This window comes from Salvelinus fontinalis, chromosome 7 (genome assembly GCF_029448725.1).
Source record: "Salvelinus fontinalis isolate EN_2023a chromosome 7, ASM2944872v1, whole genome shotgun sequence".
Lineage (NCBI taxonomy): Eukaryota > Metazoa > Chordata > Actinopteri > Salmoniformes > Salmonidae > Salvelinus > Salvelinus fontinalis.
Genome location: NC_074671.1, coordinates 63294027 through 63309030, shown reverse-complemented (window position 1 = coordinate 63309030; position 15004 = coordinate 63294027). Strand labels below are relative to the sequence as shown.

The following is a 15004-nucleotide window of genomic DNA, read 5'->3' as shown; positions in this document are numbered from 1 at the left end:
CCGTTGTTGATGTGTGCAGAAGGTCCCTGGTTCGCGCCCGTGTTGGGGCGAGGGGACGGTTTAAAGTTACAACCGTTACACTTGGACCTGCCCAATATCAGGTTCTATCAATGGTGTGCCCACCTATGTTATATTTCTGACTGGATCACAAGCGATGACTCCTCTATTTGGTTAGACATTGAGACTTCTCTTTCAAAATACCCCTTACAGGATCTTTTATTTTTCAGAAGTTTCAAGTCTGTAGAAGATCACTGCAATAATCCCATTACACTTAACACACTCAAAGTTTGGAGGTCAGTTCAACGTTTTTTGGGAAGGTCCAAACTAACCTCTGCTCTTACCCCAATTCTTAATAACCCAGATTTTGGTCCAGGATTGCTGGATGCTGACTTTAACTTTTGGCTTAATAAAGGCATACGCAGACTAAATTACTTATTTGCTGATAAGATTTTATTGTCATTTGAGCAGATGATCAAGAAATATCGACTCCCAAAGCAGGACTTTTTCCGCTTCCTACAAGTAAGACATTATATTCTGAAGAGCACCACCTTAATTGGCAACCCTGATATCTGTCATTGAAAGAATGCTTTTTTTCCCCACAAATGATGCTTTAAGGTCCTTTTCTGCTGTCGACACACAGAGGGTGAAACAAGTGTGGGAGAATGTATTGTCTGTTACTATTGACGAAGAGATGTTTGAGGACATTTGGAGATATGCAAAAACAATATATGTAATCGTACTAGAGCAAATTAATTAAGAATAATACAGATTACATATATCCCCAAATCGCAGACATGCTTTTAGCCCCTCTTCCTCTTCTCCTCAGTGTCTTAAATGTAACACTGATACAGGCACCCTAACACATTGTTTATGGTCATGTACCAAAATACAACGATACTGGTCTGGTGTTCTGCAAGAAATTGAAAAGATCCTAGGGGTTGATCTAGAATTAGACCCAGTTTCGTTACTGTTAGGTCTCCCTAGTAGGCATGTTACTTCTGTGGGTAAGAGGAGGCTTTACAACATCCTTACCTTCGCAGCGAGGAAAAACATCCTTTTATAGTGGATTAGTGATAAGGTTCCTTCTATTAAAGATTGGCATAAGATACTATTTAAATGGGTGCCATTGGAATATCTGACATGTACATTGCATTCTAAAACAGATCAGTTCTACAAAGTATGGGAACCCTATCTAAATTACCTAGAACCTGAGGTATCACCTATTATGCTGCAAGGATTCTCTTAGAATGGTGGTGATCTATGTATTTCAGAATTGCACTGTAATTCACTTTTATGGGTGAAAATTGTGAAATTCCAATAAAAATACTGTTACAAAGTCAATTTAATAAACTATTAGTTGATTCAAAGCTTGTTTATCATTAAACAAAAGTTGTTTAGTAATAAAATAATCCACCCAAACTAATGTGAAAAACTGATCATTACACCATATCAGTTAAGAACAAAATTCTTATTTACAATGATGGCCTACCCCGGGCAACACTGGGCCAATTGTGCGCAGCCCTATGCGACTCTCAATCACGTCCGGATGTGATACAGCCTGGATTCAAACCAGGGGCTGTAGTGACGCCTCTTGCAGACCGCTGCGTACGTGTGTGTGTTAACTATTTAACTGTACTAGAATGCTTAAAAGGCCGCTAAAATGTTAAATATCAGTATCGGTCTTTTGGCAAGGAAAATATCAGATATCATATTGGCCAAAAATGCCATATCGGTGCATCCCTAGTACAAAATATTTGAAACACCTTCCTAATATTGAGTTGCACCCCCCTTTGTCCTCAGAACAGCCTCAATTCGTCGGGGCATGGACTGTCCAAGGTGTCGAGTGCGTTCCACAGGGACTCTGATCCATGTTGACTCCAATGCTTCCTACAATTGTGTCAAGTTGGCTGAGAGTGGATCTACTCCGAATAGCTCGTTCCTTCTCCTCCCACAGATGGACAAAGAAGTAATGTTCTTGGAACCATGCCTGGACAAACCTTGTGGCATAAGACATAATCCTGCTGAAAGAATCCATTTGCAGATGGATACACTGCTGCCATTAAGGGATGCTTTCAAACTTTTATCAAGGGGCCCAATTTGTGCCCTGAAAAAACACCCCACACCACCAGCCTGCAATGCTGACACACAGCATGGATGCAGGCAGTGGTGTAAAGTACTTAAATAGTTATTTAAATCATTTTTACTTAAGTAGTATCTGTACTTTACTATTTATATTTTTGACAACTTTTACTTTTATTTCACTAAATTCCTAGAGTAAATAATACTTTTTAATCCATACATTTTCCCTGACACAAGGGTATTCATTACATTTTTTATGATTAACAGGACAGAAAATGGTCCAATTCACGCACTTATCAAGATAACATCCCTGGTCATCCCTACTGCCTCTGATCTGGCAGACTCACTAAACACAAATGCTTTGCTTGTAAATGGTGTTGGAGTGTGCCCCTGGTTATCCGTAATATAAAAAATAAAACACAATTGTGCTGTCTGGTTTGCTTAAAAACTTCTTAAGGAGCGTACACCTTTTAATTTTTTTGCCTAAAACGACATACCCAAATCTAACTGTTTGTAGCTCAGCACCTGAAGCAAGGATATGCATATTCTTGATACCATTTGAAGTTTGTGGAAATGTGAAATTAATTTAGGAGAATATTACATTAGATCTGGTAAAAGATAATACAAACACAAAAACATGTGTTTTTCTTTTTCTTCTTTGAAATGCAAGAGAACGGCCATACAGCCAGCAGCATACCACCCTGCATACCACTGCTGGCTTGCTTCTGAAGCTAAGCAGGGTTGGTCCTGGTCAGTCCCTGGATGGGAGACCAGATGCTGCTGGAAGTGGTGTTGGAGGGCCAGTAGGAGGCACTCTTTTCTCTGGTCTAAAAAAATATCCCAATGCCCCAGGGCACTGTGTAGGGGGACATTAAAACCAGTGTCCCGACGCTGAGGTCATTAAAGATCCCATGGCACTTATTGTAAGAGTAGGGGTGTTATTCCCAATATGGCCCTCAAACCATCATGATCACCTAATAATCCCCAGTTTACAATTGGCTGTAGGTGTAATTTAGATTTTGGCCACCAGACAGCAGCAGTGTGCAAAGGTTCTGCCTGATCCAGGGAAGAATTACATTACTGCACTGTATCAAGTCTGCCAGGAGGTTCCCCAAATGTGCTGAATTGGTCAATTGATACATTTAAGTACAAAACTATAGAGAACATACAAAAATGCTATGGTTATAAAAAATTTAAGTTTACACACTGCCAGGAATGTCTACATGATGGATCATTAGCTTATACACAAACTTTCACACATCTAGTTGGCCGGGCAGGGTGGGTGTGGTGCCAGAGCCAGCAGGTGTTCAAAATGTAGAACCCAGTTCCTACATTTGAATATAAAAATAGATTTTAGCAAATTAAACTTTGCTACATTTTATCTCTGGGAGCCTCAGGATGACAAATCAGAGCAAGATTACTAAATGTAAGTACATTATTGACCTTCAGAGGTGATGTATTAAACCAGTTGCCATGATAAAAGTTGTTGTGCACTCTCCTCAAACAATAGCATGGTATTTTTTCACTGTAATAGCTACTGTTAAAGTGGACACTGCAGAAGATTAACACGAATTTAAGCTTTCTGCCTATATAAAGAAATGTCTATGTCCTGGAAAGTTGGCTGTTGTATACATTTACTTTACATTTAAGTCATTTAGCAGACGCTCTTATCCAGAGCGACTTACAAATTGGAAAGTTCATACATATTCATCCTGGTCCCCCCGTGGGAATAGAACCCTGGTCCCCCCGTGGGAATTGAACCCACAACCCTGGCGTTGCAAGCGCCATGCTCTACCAACTGAGCCACACGGGACCAACATCATTTTAGTCACATTGGAGCACGTTATCAACAACCGTCCCGGTTAGAGGTTCATTTAAGGAATTTGAAATTATTCACTTTTACTTTTGATACTAAGGTATATTTAAAACCAAATACCTTTAGACTTTTACTTGAGTTACTCTTGGCAAATTAAGAGGAGTAGTAAGGCTTCTCTCCTGTGTCTGTTCTCTGATGACCTTTTAGCTCAGCTGTTGTTTTAAAACATTTTCTACAGTCAGATCAGTGGTAAGGCTTCTCTCCTTTATGTTTACGTTGGTGTCTTTTTAAGTGGCACAATTGAGAGAAACTCTTTCCACAGTCAGAGCAGGAGTAAGGCTTCTCTCCTGTGTGTGTTCTCTGATGGACTTTTAGCTCAGTTGATGTTGTGAAACATTTTACACAGTCAGAGCAGGAGTAAGGCTTCTCTCCTGTGTGTGTTCTCTGATGAACTTTTAGCTCAGTTGATGTTGTGAAGCATTTTACACAGTCAGAGCAGGAGTAAGGCTTCACTCCTGTATGTATACGTTCATGTGTTTTTAAGTTGCCCAGTTGAGAGAACATCTTCCCACAGTCAGAGCAGGAATAAGGCTTCACTCCTGTATGTATAAGTTCATGTGCTTTTAAAAAACCCTGTCGAGAGAAACTCTTCCCACAGTCAGAGCAGGAGTAAGGCTTCTCTACAGTGTGCACTCTCTGATGAAGTTCTAGCTCAGTTGGTGTTGTGTAGCATTTTACACAGTCAGAGCAAGAGTAAGGCTTCACTCCTGTATGTATATGTTCATGTCTTTTTAAGTGGCCCAGTCGAGAGAAAACCTTTCCACAGTCAGGGCAGGAGTAAGGCTTCTCTCCAGTGTGCACTCTCTGATGAACTGTCAGAGTCCTTGATGTTGTGAATCTCTTCCCACAGTCAGTACAGGAATACCGATTCTCTCCTAGGTGTATTTTTAGGTGTATTTTTAGCTTTGATAGAATTGGGAAAATCTCATCACAATGTGGGCAGTGGTGAGACCTCTTAGCTCCATGATCTTCCTGCTGTTGCTCTCTGGATGTAGAGAATGTCTCAACATGGTCTCCTGTGTGAACAACATCAGAAGAACCAATCAGTTGGTGTGATATACATGTCAATCAAATCGATATTATGAAGCCCTTTTTACATCAGCAGATGTCAAAGTGCATTACAGAAATCTAGCCTAAAATCCCCAAAGAGCAAGCAATGCTGAGGTAGAAGAAAAAAAATGCCCTAGAAAGCAGAAACGGAAGAAAGAAAGGTAGAGAGGAACCAGGCCCTGAGGGATGGCCAGTCCTCTTCTGTCTGTACCCGGTGACATATGTATTCATATCAGTAGGCTGTACAACACAAAAGGGGAATTAAACTATTCTAAAAGTGAGTAGGAGTCCTCCACTCACTATCACAAGAGTTAGTCACTACAAGGACTCCTTTCATAGAACTTTAAAACACTGTCAGTGTGTCTACTTCAGTTCTTTAGTCTACTCTCTGATCACGCCAGACAGCCCAGTGGATAAAACAAATGCTGGCAATACTGGTGTCAAACCATGCAAGTGTCAGTAGCATGAAATAACATCTACCTTCTCATTGAAACAGTTCATCATGAAATAGTTCTACTGCAACTTTTCATACACAGTGGGAAATTGGAATGAATAACACAAACTTAGTTAGATACAACCTGCTTTTACCATGACTAACAGACTTCCCAATCTTCTCCTCCTCTTCTTCAACTTTAATGTCAACATTCAGCTCCATTGTTTGACTGCAGTCTTCCAGCTTCACTGATGCCATCTCTGGATCCTGCTGTAAAAACTGGCCTCCACTGTCATTATCAGGACCCAGTGACTGTAGGTTTGGACTCAGTGTGGAAGGAGAGAGGCAGGCTGGGGTTGTCCTCGCTGTTGATGTTACCGGCCTCATACCTGAGTCGGAAAGTGGTGTAAGAGAAATGGACACAAACATTATTGTCATAAGTTCTGGCACTTTCTTTATTCTCTAAAAATATATTCTATTTTTTCTTGTTCAATTATCTAATTAATTGCTTGACTTGGACTGAAATAGTTGCCGATACACATTTTGGGTGCAGGTACTGTTTATATTTAGGTGCAGGAGCTCCACAATACTTTTGAGCTAATACTTAACCTGTAGTAGATAAATGCATAAATGACTCAAAAACCATTTAGAACAAGGTTAGTTTGTTTTAGGCAGCACTATGTGCTATTTTCCTTAACCTTGTATTCACTGTTTTACTTCAAAAACCAATTGTATGTCCTGTTCACACCATAGTAACATTTATAGATAAAAGACAGAAACAACTGAATGTGTCTGAATATTATGACACATGTAGAAAACAGATAATCATTACATTTGGTTTCAAAACAGTAGTGCAACTGTAAAATTGTCTCTCTTCTGCATCCACACTGCCTGCACTGAAGTCTGTTGATGCAAATCGAGTGGGCGCCGCCATTTTGCCAGCTTGTGAATTTTTCCTTTCATGGAGCTCTACGGACAATTCCTTCAACCTCATGGCTTGGTTTTTGCTCTGACATGCACTGTCAAATGTGGGACCTTATATAGACAGGTGTGTGCCTTTCCAAATCATGTCCAATCAACTGAATTTACCACAGTTTGACAACAATCAAGTTGTAGATACATCTCAAGGATGATCAATGGAAACAAGATGCACCTGAGCTCAATGTCGAATCTCCTAGCAAAGAGTCTGATTACCTATGTAAATAAGTTATTTCTGTTTTAAATATTTTATAAATGTGAAAACATTTCTAAAAACCTTTTTTTGCTTTGTCATTATGTCGTATTGTGTGTAGATTGATGAGAAACATTTATTTAATCCATTTTAGAATAAGGCTGTAACGTAACAAAATGGGGAAAAGGTCATGGAGTCTAAATACTTTGCAAATGCACTGTATGTATTCATATCAGTAGGCTGGTACTGTATGTATTCATATCAGTAGGCGGGTACTGTATGTATTCATATCAGTAGGCTGGTACTGTATGTATTCGTATCAGTAGGCTGGTACTGTATGTATTCGTATCGGTAGTCGGGTACTGTATGTATTCATATCGGTAGTCGGGTACTGTATGTATTCACATCAGTAGGCGGGTACTGTATGTATTCATATCAGTAGGCGGGTACTGTATGTATTCATATCAGTAGGCGGGTACTGTATGTATTCATATCAGTAGGCGGGTACTGTATGTATTCATATCAGTAGGCTGGTACTGTATGTATTCATATCAGTAGGCTGGTACTGTATGTATTCATATCAGTAGGCTGGTACTGTATGTATTCATATCAGTAGGCTGGTACTGTATGTATTCATATCAGTAGGCTGGTACTGTATGTATTCATATCAGTAGGCGGGTACTGTATGTATTCATATCAGTAGGCGGGTACCGTATGTATTCATATCAGTAGGCTGGTACCGTATGTATTCATATCAGTAGGCTGGTACTGTATGTATTCATATCAGTAGGCTGGTACTGTATGTATTCATATCAGTAGGCTGGTACTGTATGTATTCATATCAGTAGGCTGGTACTGTATGTATTCATATCAGTAGGCTGGTACTGTATGTATTCATATCAGTAGACTGGTACTGTATGTATTCATATCAGTAGGCTGGTACTGTATGTATTCATATCAGTAGGCTGGTACTGTATGTATTCATATCAGTAGGCGGGTACTGTATGCATTCATATCAGTAGGCTGTGCAATACAAAAGGGGAATAAAACTATTCTAAAAGTATCTCATAAGCCATGAAAATTATGAGCAATATCATCCTCCACTCACTACCACAAGGGTTAGAAACACAGACTCTCTTCAAAGAACTTTAAAACACTGGCAGTTTGTCTACTTCACTTCATCAGTCTACTCTAAACACTCCAGATAGCCCAGTTAATAAAACAAATGCTGGCAATACTGGTGTCAAACCATGCAAGTGTCAGTAGCATGAAATAACATCTACCTTCTCATTGAAACAGTTCATCATGAAACAGTTCTACTGCAACTTTTCATACTCAGTGGGAAGTTGGAATGAATAACACAAACTTAGTTAGATACAACCTGCTTTTACCATGACTAACAGACGTCCCAATCTTCTCCTCCTCTTCTTCATCTTTAATGTTGACATTCAGCTCCAGTGTTTGACTGCAGTCTTCCAGCTTCACTGATGCCATCTCTGGATCCTGCAGTGCAAACTGGGCTCCACTGTCACAATCAGGACCCAGTGACTGTAGGTTTGGACTCAGTGTGGAAGGAGAGAGGCAGGCTGGGTTTGTACTCACTGTTGATGTTACCGGCTTCAGACTTAATTCTAGTCGTCCTATAGTAACAACGAGAAACAGAAAAAAAATGATTGTCTTGACAGTTCAGGGACTTTCTTTACTCTCAAAAATATATATTATATTTCTTCGTGTTCAATTGTCTAATTCACCACATGACTTGGACTGAAATAGGTGCCGGTACTGTTTATATTTAGGTGCAGCAGCTCCACAATACTGTTAATATTAGCTAAAATTCTATAAGAGGAACATGAGCTCCACCACTAGAAATTTGAGGTGGCGGTAATCAGCTCCTGTCCAACTCATTTCAATAGATGAAGTAGGTAACAAAAACATTAATTCATTCAAATTGGACAAAGTACACGCTTTAAAATTAGTCTACACAACGTAAATGAACTTAATCTATAGTAGATTTCCCAAATGCATAAATGCCTCAAAAAACATTTAATACAAGGTTGCAGTATGTTTTAGGCAGCATTATGTACTATTTTCCTGAGTAACTGTCTTCACTGTATTTCACATCAAAAACCTGGGGCTGTGCATTGTCATGATGGAACATGAGGTGATGGCGGCGGATGAATAACAGGACAGGTCTAAATACTTATGTAAATGTAAATTCCGTATTTGTAATATTTATAAATTTGGTAAAATTTCTAAAAACCTGTCTTAGCTTTGTCATTATGGGGTATTGTGTGTAGATTGGTGGGGGACAGAAACAATTTCATATATTTTTTTTAATAAGGCTGTAACGTAACAAAATGTGGAAAAAGTCAAGGGGTCTGAATCATTCCTGAATCCTTTCAGAAAGGTTGCTTCCCCTCCTCTCTAAGGAGTGTTTTACTCTTATTCTGAAGCTGATAAATCCCCAACAAAATGTGAAAGTTACAGACCGATTCCCCTTCTGAACTCCCACTCAAGAATTAGTGCTAAAGCCTTAACCAGGAGATTGGATAAACTGCTCCCATATCTAATAGACAAAGACCAAAATGGCTTTGTGAAAAATCATCAAGGTTTTCACAATGTGAGGAGAGTACTAAACATAGTGCACATGTTAAGGGTCCCCTGAGGGTTTGGCCGGATTAGGCAGTCAGTGTAAATAAGAATTTGTTCCTAACCGACTTGCCAAGTTAAATAAAAAATTAAATAAACAATGCAGAATTGTTTTGGCACCCTCCCCCATATCTGTGCCTCGACATAATATTTCATTGGGCTCCAAGGACAAATGTGTCTGAATAATTGTACACATGTAGAAAACCAATAATCATTACATTTAGAGTCAAAACAGCAGTGCAACCATGAAAAATGTCTCTCTGCTGCACCCACACTGCCTACACTGAAGTCTGTTGACGCAGACAGACTGGGAACTGCCATTTTACCAGCTTGTGAATTTTTCCTTTCATGGAGCTCTACGGACAATTCCTTCGACCTCATGGCCTGGTTTTTGCTCTGACATGCACTGTCAACTGTGGGACCTTATATAGACAGGTGTGTGCCATTCCAAATCATGTCCAATCAATTGAATTTACCACAAGTTGACAACAACCAAGTTGTAGAAACATATCTAATGGAAACAGGATGCAACTGAACTTAATGTCGAGTCTCATAGCAAAGGGTCTGAATACTTATGTAAATAAGGTATTTCTGTTTGGGGTTTTTTAAGTATAAATTGTGAAAACATTTCTAAAAACCTGTTTGCGTTGACATTATGGGGTATTGTGTGTAGATTGATGAGGAACATTTGTAATTTAATAAATTTTATTATAAGGCTGTAATGTAACAAAACGTTGAAGAAGTCAAGGAGTCTAAATACTTTCCGAATGGGAGAGGGGATACCGCGTCAGTTGTACAACTGAATGCATTCAACTGAAATGTGTCTTCTGCATTTAACCCAACCTCTGAATCAGAGAGGTGCTGGTGGGCTGCCATAATCAACATCCACATCTCTGGCGCCGAGGGAACAGTGGGTTAACTGCCTTGCTCAGGGGCAGAACGATCAATTTCTACCTTGTCAGCTCTGCCATTCGATCCAGCAGCCTTTCAATTACTTGCCAACTCTCTAACCACTAGGCTACCTGTACGTATTCATGTAAGAAGGCTGTGCAATACAAAAGGGGAATAAAAAACTATTAAAGAATCTCATAAGTCATGAAAATTATGAGGTGTATCATCAGCTCAACATCACAAGGGTTAGTAACTACACACTCATTCTACTGCAACTTTTCATACACCGTGGGAAGTTGGAATGAATAACAAACTTAGTTAGATAGAACCTGCTCTTACCATGAGAAACAGATTTCCCAATCTTCTCCTCCTCTTCATCTTTAATGTTGACATTTAGCTCCAGTGTTTGACTGCAGTCTTCCAGCTTCACTGATGCCATCTCTGGATCCTGCTGTAAAAACTGGCCTCCAGAGTCATTATCAGGACCCAGTGACTGTAGGTTTGGACTCAGTGTGGAAGGAGAGAGGCGGGCTGGGGTTGTCCTCACTGTTGATGTTACCGGCCTCATACCTGAGTCGGAAAGTGATATAAGAGAAACGGACACAAACATTATTGTCTGAAGTTCTGGCACTTTATTCTCTAAAAATATTTTCTATTTTTTCTTGTTCAATTATCTAATTCAGTGCTTGACTTGGACTGAAATATTTGCCGATAAACATTTTGGGTGGCGGTATGGTTTATATTTAGGTGCAGGAGCTCCACAATACTTTTGAGCTAATACTTAACCCGTAGTAGAAAAATGCATAAATGACTCAAAAACCATTTAGTACAAGGTTTGTTAGTTTTAGGCAGCACTATGTGCTATTTTCCTTAACTGCTCTGATCTACGGATCCCGGATACGGGTTTGAATTCGACAACATACGGTGATCGCCACAAATAGTCATATTAAACATTCCTGAAAATACAAGTGTCTCACGTGCTTCAAAAGCCTAGAATCTTGCTAATCCAACTGCGTTGTCAGATTTAAAAAAGGATTTACTGCGAAAGAATACGATGCGATTATCTGAGCACAGAGCCCCATACCAAACTACTTTTTCAACCAGCACAGGCGTAACAAAATCACAGATTGCATTGAAATAAATCGTTTACCTTTGAAGATCTTGCTCTGTTTGCAATCCCAAGGCTCATTGTTACACAATGAATGGTCTTTTGTTCGGTTAAATGCATTTTTATAGCCTAACACGAAACATTTTGTGAACGTTTATCTCGTTGAATTCCGTGTCATTCACATTCGACGTAAATACACACACTAAACGTGACTTTATCCAGTCATGTTTGGTTTCATTGCAATCAACTGGTTGTTTGTAACACAACCAAACTTGATGGGTCATTTCGCGGGACGTATTGACCGAAAGAAACCGATTGGAAGGCAACAAGTAATGAGCTCATTGTGCACCATGTTAGAATACCATTTTGGTATTTTGTATATAGTTATTTGTTGTTTCAAAATGTATACCTTCACCAATTTGGCTACTTGGGTACATTTGGGCTACTTGTGTGGGACACCTGGGTGACTTCATGATAAATGTCATTTTGGAAGTTATCGTTCTGAAACTTTGCACAAGTACTGTTCCCCTCTTATGTTTTTCACTGAAATTGTCCCCATATTCATATCTGAAGGTTTGTTTTATCTTGTTCATTTTAAAGATGATACAACAATTAAAAAGAAAAAACGTATGGTTTTTTCACTGTATTATCTAAACCAGATCTATTGTGTTACATTCTCCTACATTCAATTCACATTTACACAAACTTCAGAATGTTTTCTTTCAAAGGGTACCAAGAATATGCATATCCTTGCTCCTGGGCCTGAGCTAGAGGCAGTTAGATTTGGGTATGTCTTTTTAACCTTGTATTCACTGTATTACTTCAAAAACCAATTGTATGTCCTGTTCACACCATAGTAACATTTATAGATGAAGACAGAAACAACTGAAAGTGTCTGAATATTATGACACATGTAGAAAACAGATAATCATTACATTTGGTTTCAAAACAGTAGTGCAAGCGTAAAATTGTCTCTCTTCTGCATCCACACTGCCTGCACTGAAGTTTGTTGATGCAGATCGAGTGGGTGCCGCCATTTTACCAGCTTGTGAATTTTTCCTTTCATGGAGCTCTACGGACAACTCCTTCAACCTCATGGCTTGGTTTTTGCTCTGATATGCACGGTCAAACATGGGACCTTATATAGACAGGTGTGTGCCTTTCCAAATCATGTCCAATCAATTGAATTTACCACAGGTTGACAACAATCAAGTTGTAGAAACATATCCAATGGAAACAGGATGCACCTGAGCTCAATGTCGAGTCTCCTAGCAAAGAGTCTGAATACTTATGTAAATAAGGTATTTCTGTTTTAAATATTATATAAAATGTGAAAACATTTCTAAAAACCTTTTTTTGCTTTGTCATTGTGGCGTATTGTGTGTAGATTGACGAGAAACATTTATTTAATCCATTTTTGAATAAGGCTGTAACGTAACAAAATGGGGAAAAAGTCATGGAGTCTAAATACTTTGCGAATGCACTGTATGTATTCATATCAGTGGGCTGGTACCGTAAGTATTCATATCAGTAGGCTGGTACCGTATGTATTCATTTCAGTAGCCTGGTACCGTATGTATTCATATCAGTAGGCTGGTACCGTATGTATTCATATCAGTAGGCTGGTACCGTATGTATTCATATCAGTAGGCTGGTACCGTATGTATTCATATCAGTAGGCTGGTACCGTATGTATTCATATCAGTAGGCTGGTACCGTATGTATTCATATCAGTAGGCTGGTACCGTATGTATTCATATCAGAAGGCTGGTACCGTATGTATTCATATCAGTAGGCTGTACAATACAAAAGGGGAATAAAACTATTCTAAAAGTATCTCATAAGTCAAGAAGATGACCCATATCATCCTCCATTCACTACCACAAGGGTTAGAAACTACACAGACTCACTTCATAGAACTTTAAAACACTGTCAGTTTGTCTACTTCACTTATTTAGTCTACTCTCTGAACACTCCAGAAAGACCAGTGAATAAAACAAATGCTGGCAATACTGGTGTCAAACCATGCAAGTGTCAGTAGCATGAAATAACATCTACCTTCTCATGGAAACAGTTCACCATGAAACAGTTCTACTGCAACTTTTCATACACAGTGGGAAGTTGGAATGAATAACACAAACTTAGTTAGATACAACCTGCTTTTACCATGACTAACAGACGTCCCAATCTTTTCCTCCTCTTCTTCCTCTTTAATGTTGACATTCAGCTCCATTGTTTGACTGCAGTCTTCCAGCTTCACTGATGCCATCTCTGGATCCTCCAGTGCAAACTGGGCTCGACTGTCACAATCAGGACCCAGTGACTGTAGGTTAGGAGTCAGTGTGGAAGGAGAGAGGCAGGCTGGGTTTGTCCTCACTGTTGATGTTACCGGCTTCAGACTTGACCTGAGTCGGCCTGTAGTAATAAAGAGAAACAGACACACAAGTCATTGTCTTCTCAGTTCTGGCAATTGCTTTACTCTCAAACAAAAATTGTTTATATTTAGTTGCAGGAGCGCCACAATACATTGAATTAATATTCTATAAGAGGTACTTGAGCTCAAACAGTAGAAATTTGAGGTGACGGGACTCAGTTCCGGTGAGCTCCTGTCCAAGTCACGCACTGATCTAATTTCAATAGATCTGGTAGCTCACAACAAAACATGAATTCATTCACATTATACAAAGTTTACGCTTTAAATCAGGCTACACAACTTAAACGCACTTAATCTATAGTAGATATCCCCTATACACATAAATGCATAAATGACAAAAACATTTAGTACAAGGTTACAGTATGTTTCAGGCAGCACTATGTACTATTTACCTGAATAACCTTTTCTTCACTGTATTATTCCAATCAAAAACCAAAAAGATTTCCGTTCACACCATAGTAATATTTATAGACAACGATAACTTAAAGTGTCTGAATATTAGTACACATGTAGAAAACTGATAACCATTACATTAAGCTTTAAAACAGTAGTGCAACCGTGAAATGGTCTCTCTCTGCTGCACCCTCACTGCCTGCACTGAAGTCTGTTGACGCAAACCGAGGGGCGCCGCCATTTTACCAGCTCGTTTACACAAAACTAATAACATGTCAAACGAATTCAGAAATCTCAAGTAAATATATTCTTTATGAAATTACCTTGAGAAAACGATGTACACCCACTCAGACAAACCCCAAAGGCTCTAACTATGTAACTTGTAAAATAGTTAACGTTATCACGTTTTCACTCGGCTTGACACAAAAATAACACATCAAACCTTTACCAAACGTGATAATACATTAACGGATGTGTTACCTAAAATGGTATGACATGTTCTTCCGATATTAGAATGTTTAAACGTGTTATTACATCCCTGTAGTAATAAATAGAAAAGGACACGATTGTTATCTTCTTGACTGCACCGTTCTGGCACTTTCTTTACACTGGAGAATGGTTCGCTTCTGTCCGGAACTTCCTGTTCCCCCACTAACACCATCCGTGCATTCCGAGATCCTTGGGAAGGCCCTACCCCATTACATGAGAAGGGGTCGCTGCCTCCTCCGGGACACATCTCTTTGCATAGAGTTGATCAAGTTGTTGATTGTGGCCGGTGGAATGTTGTACCATCCCAGCTAGCACATTGTGGCTACTCTCTGGCAGATTACTTGGGACTCGGGCCGATTGGGGCTAATCTCTGGCAGATGATTACACGGGCTGCTTTATATAATTAACATTTCATTATTAATTTATTTGTC

The 15004-nt window shown here is 39.3% G+C and overlaps 1 protein-coding gene across 2 annotated transcripts; it reads right to left on the bottom strand.

The window, feature by feature from the left end:
- Window positions 1–432: 432 nt before the first annotated feature.
- LOC129860160 (zinc finger protein 121-like) lies at window positions 433–14748 on the bottom strand. Of its 2 annotated transcripts, none has more exons than XM_055930518.1 (6): window positions 14408–14748; window positions 13424–13672; window positions 10489–10719; window positions 8001–8249; window positions 5594–5827; window positions 433–4971 (listed from the first exon to the last, which is right to left on the bottom strand). In XM_055930518.1, exons 2-6 carry the CDS (start codon window positions 13524–13526, stop codon window positions 4139–4141), a joined length of 1650 nt encoding a protein of 549 aa, XP_055786493.1. In that variant the 5' UTR covers window positions 13527–13672; window positions 14408–14748; the 3' UTR covers window positions 433–4138. The 2 variants fall into 2 exon arrangements, with proteins under 2 accessions (XP_055786493.1, XP_055786494.1); XM_055930519.1 differs by lacking the exon at window positions 14408–14748 and adding an exon at window positions 14084–14327.
- Window positions 14749–15004: the final 256 nt, after the last annotated feature.

Coding starts and splice junctions, on each gene's coding strand:
- LOC129860160 (XM_055930518.1), bottom strand. CDS start 13,526: ATGGCATCAGTGAAGCTGGAAGACTGCAGTCAAACAATGGAGCTGAAT. Junction 8,250..10,488: donor TGGGAAATCTGTTTCTCATG/GTAAGAGCAGGT, acceptor TTGTTACTATAG/GACGACTAGAATTAAGTCTG. Junction 5,828..8,000: donor TGGGACGTCTGTTAGTCATG/GTAAAAGCAGGT, acceptor TTTCCGACTCAG/GTATGAGGCCGGTAACATCA.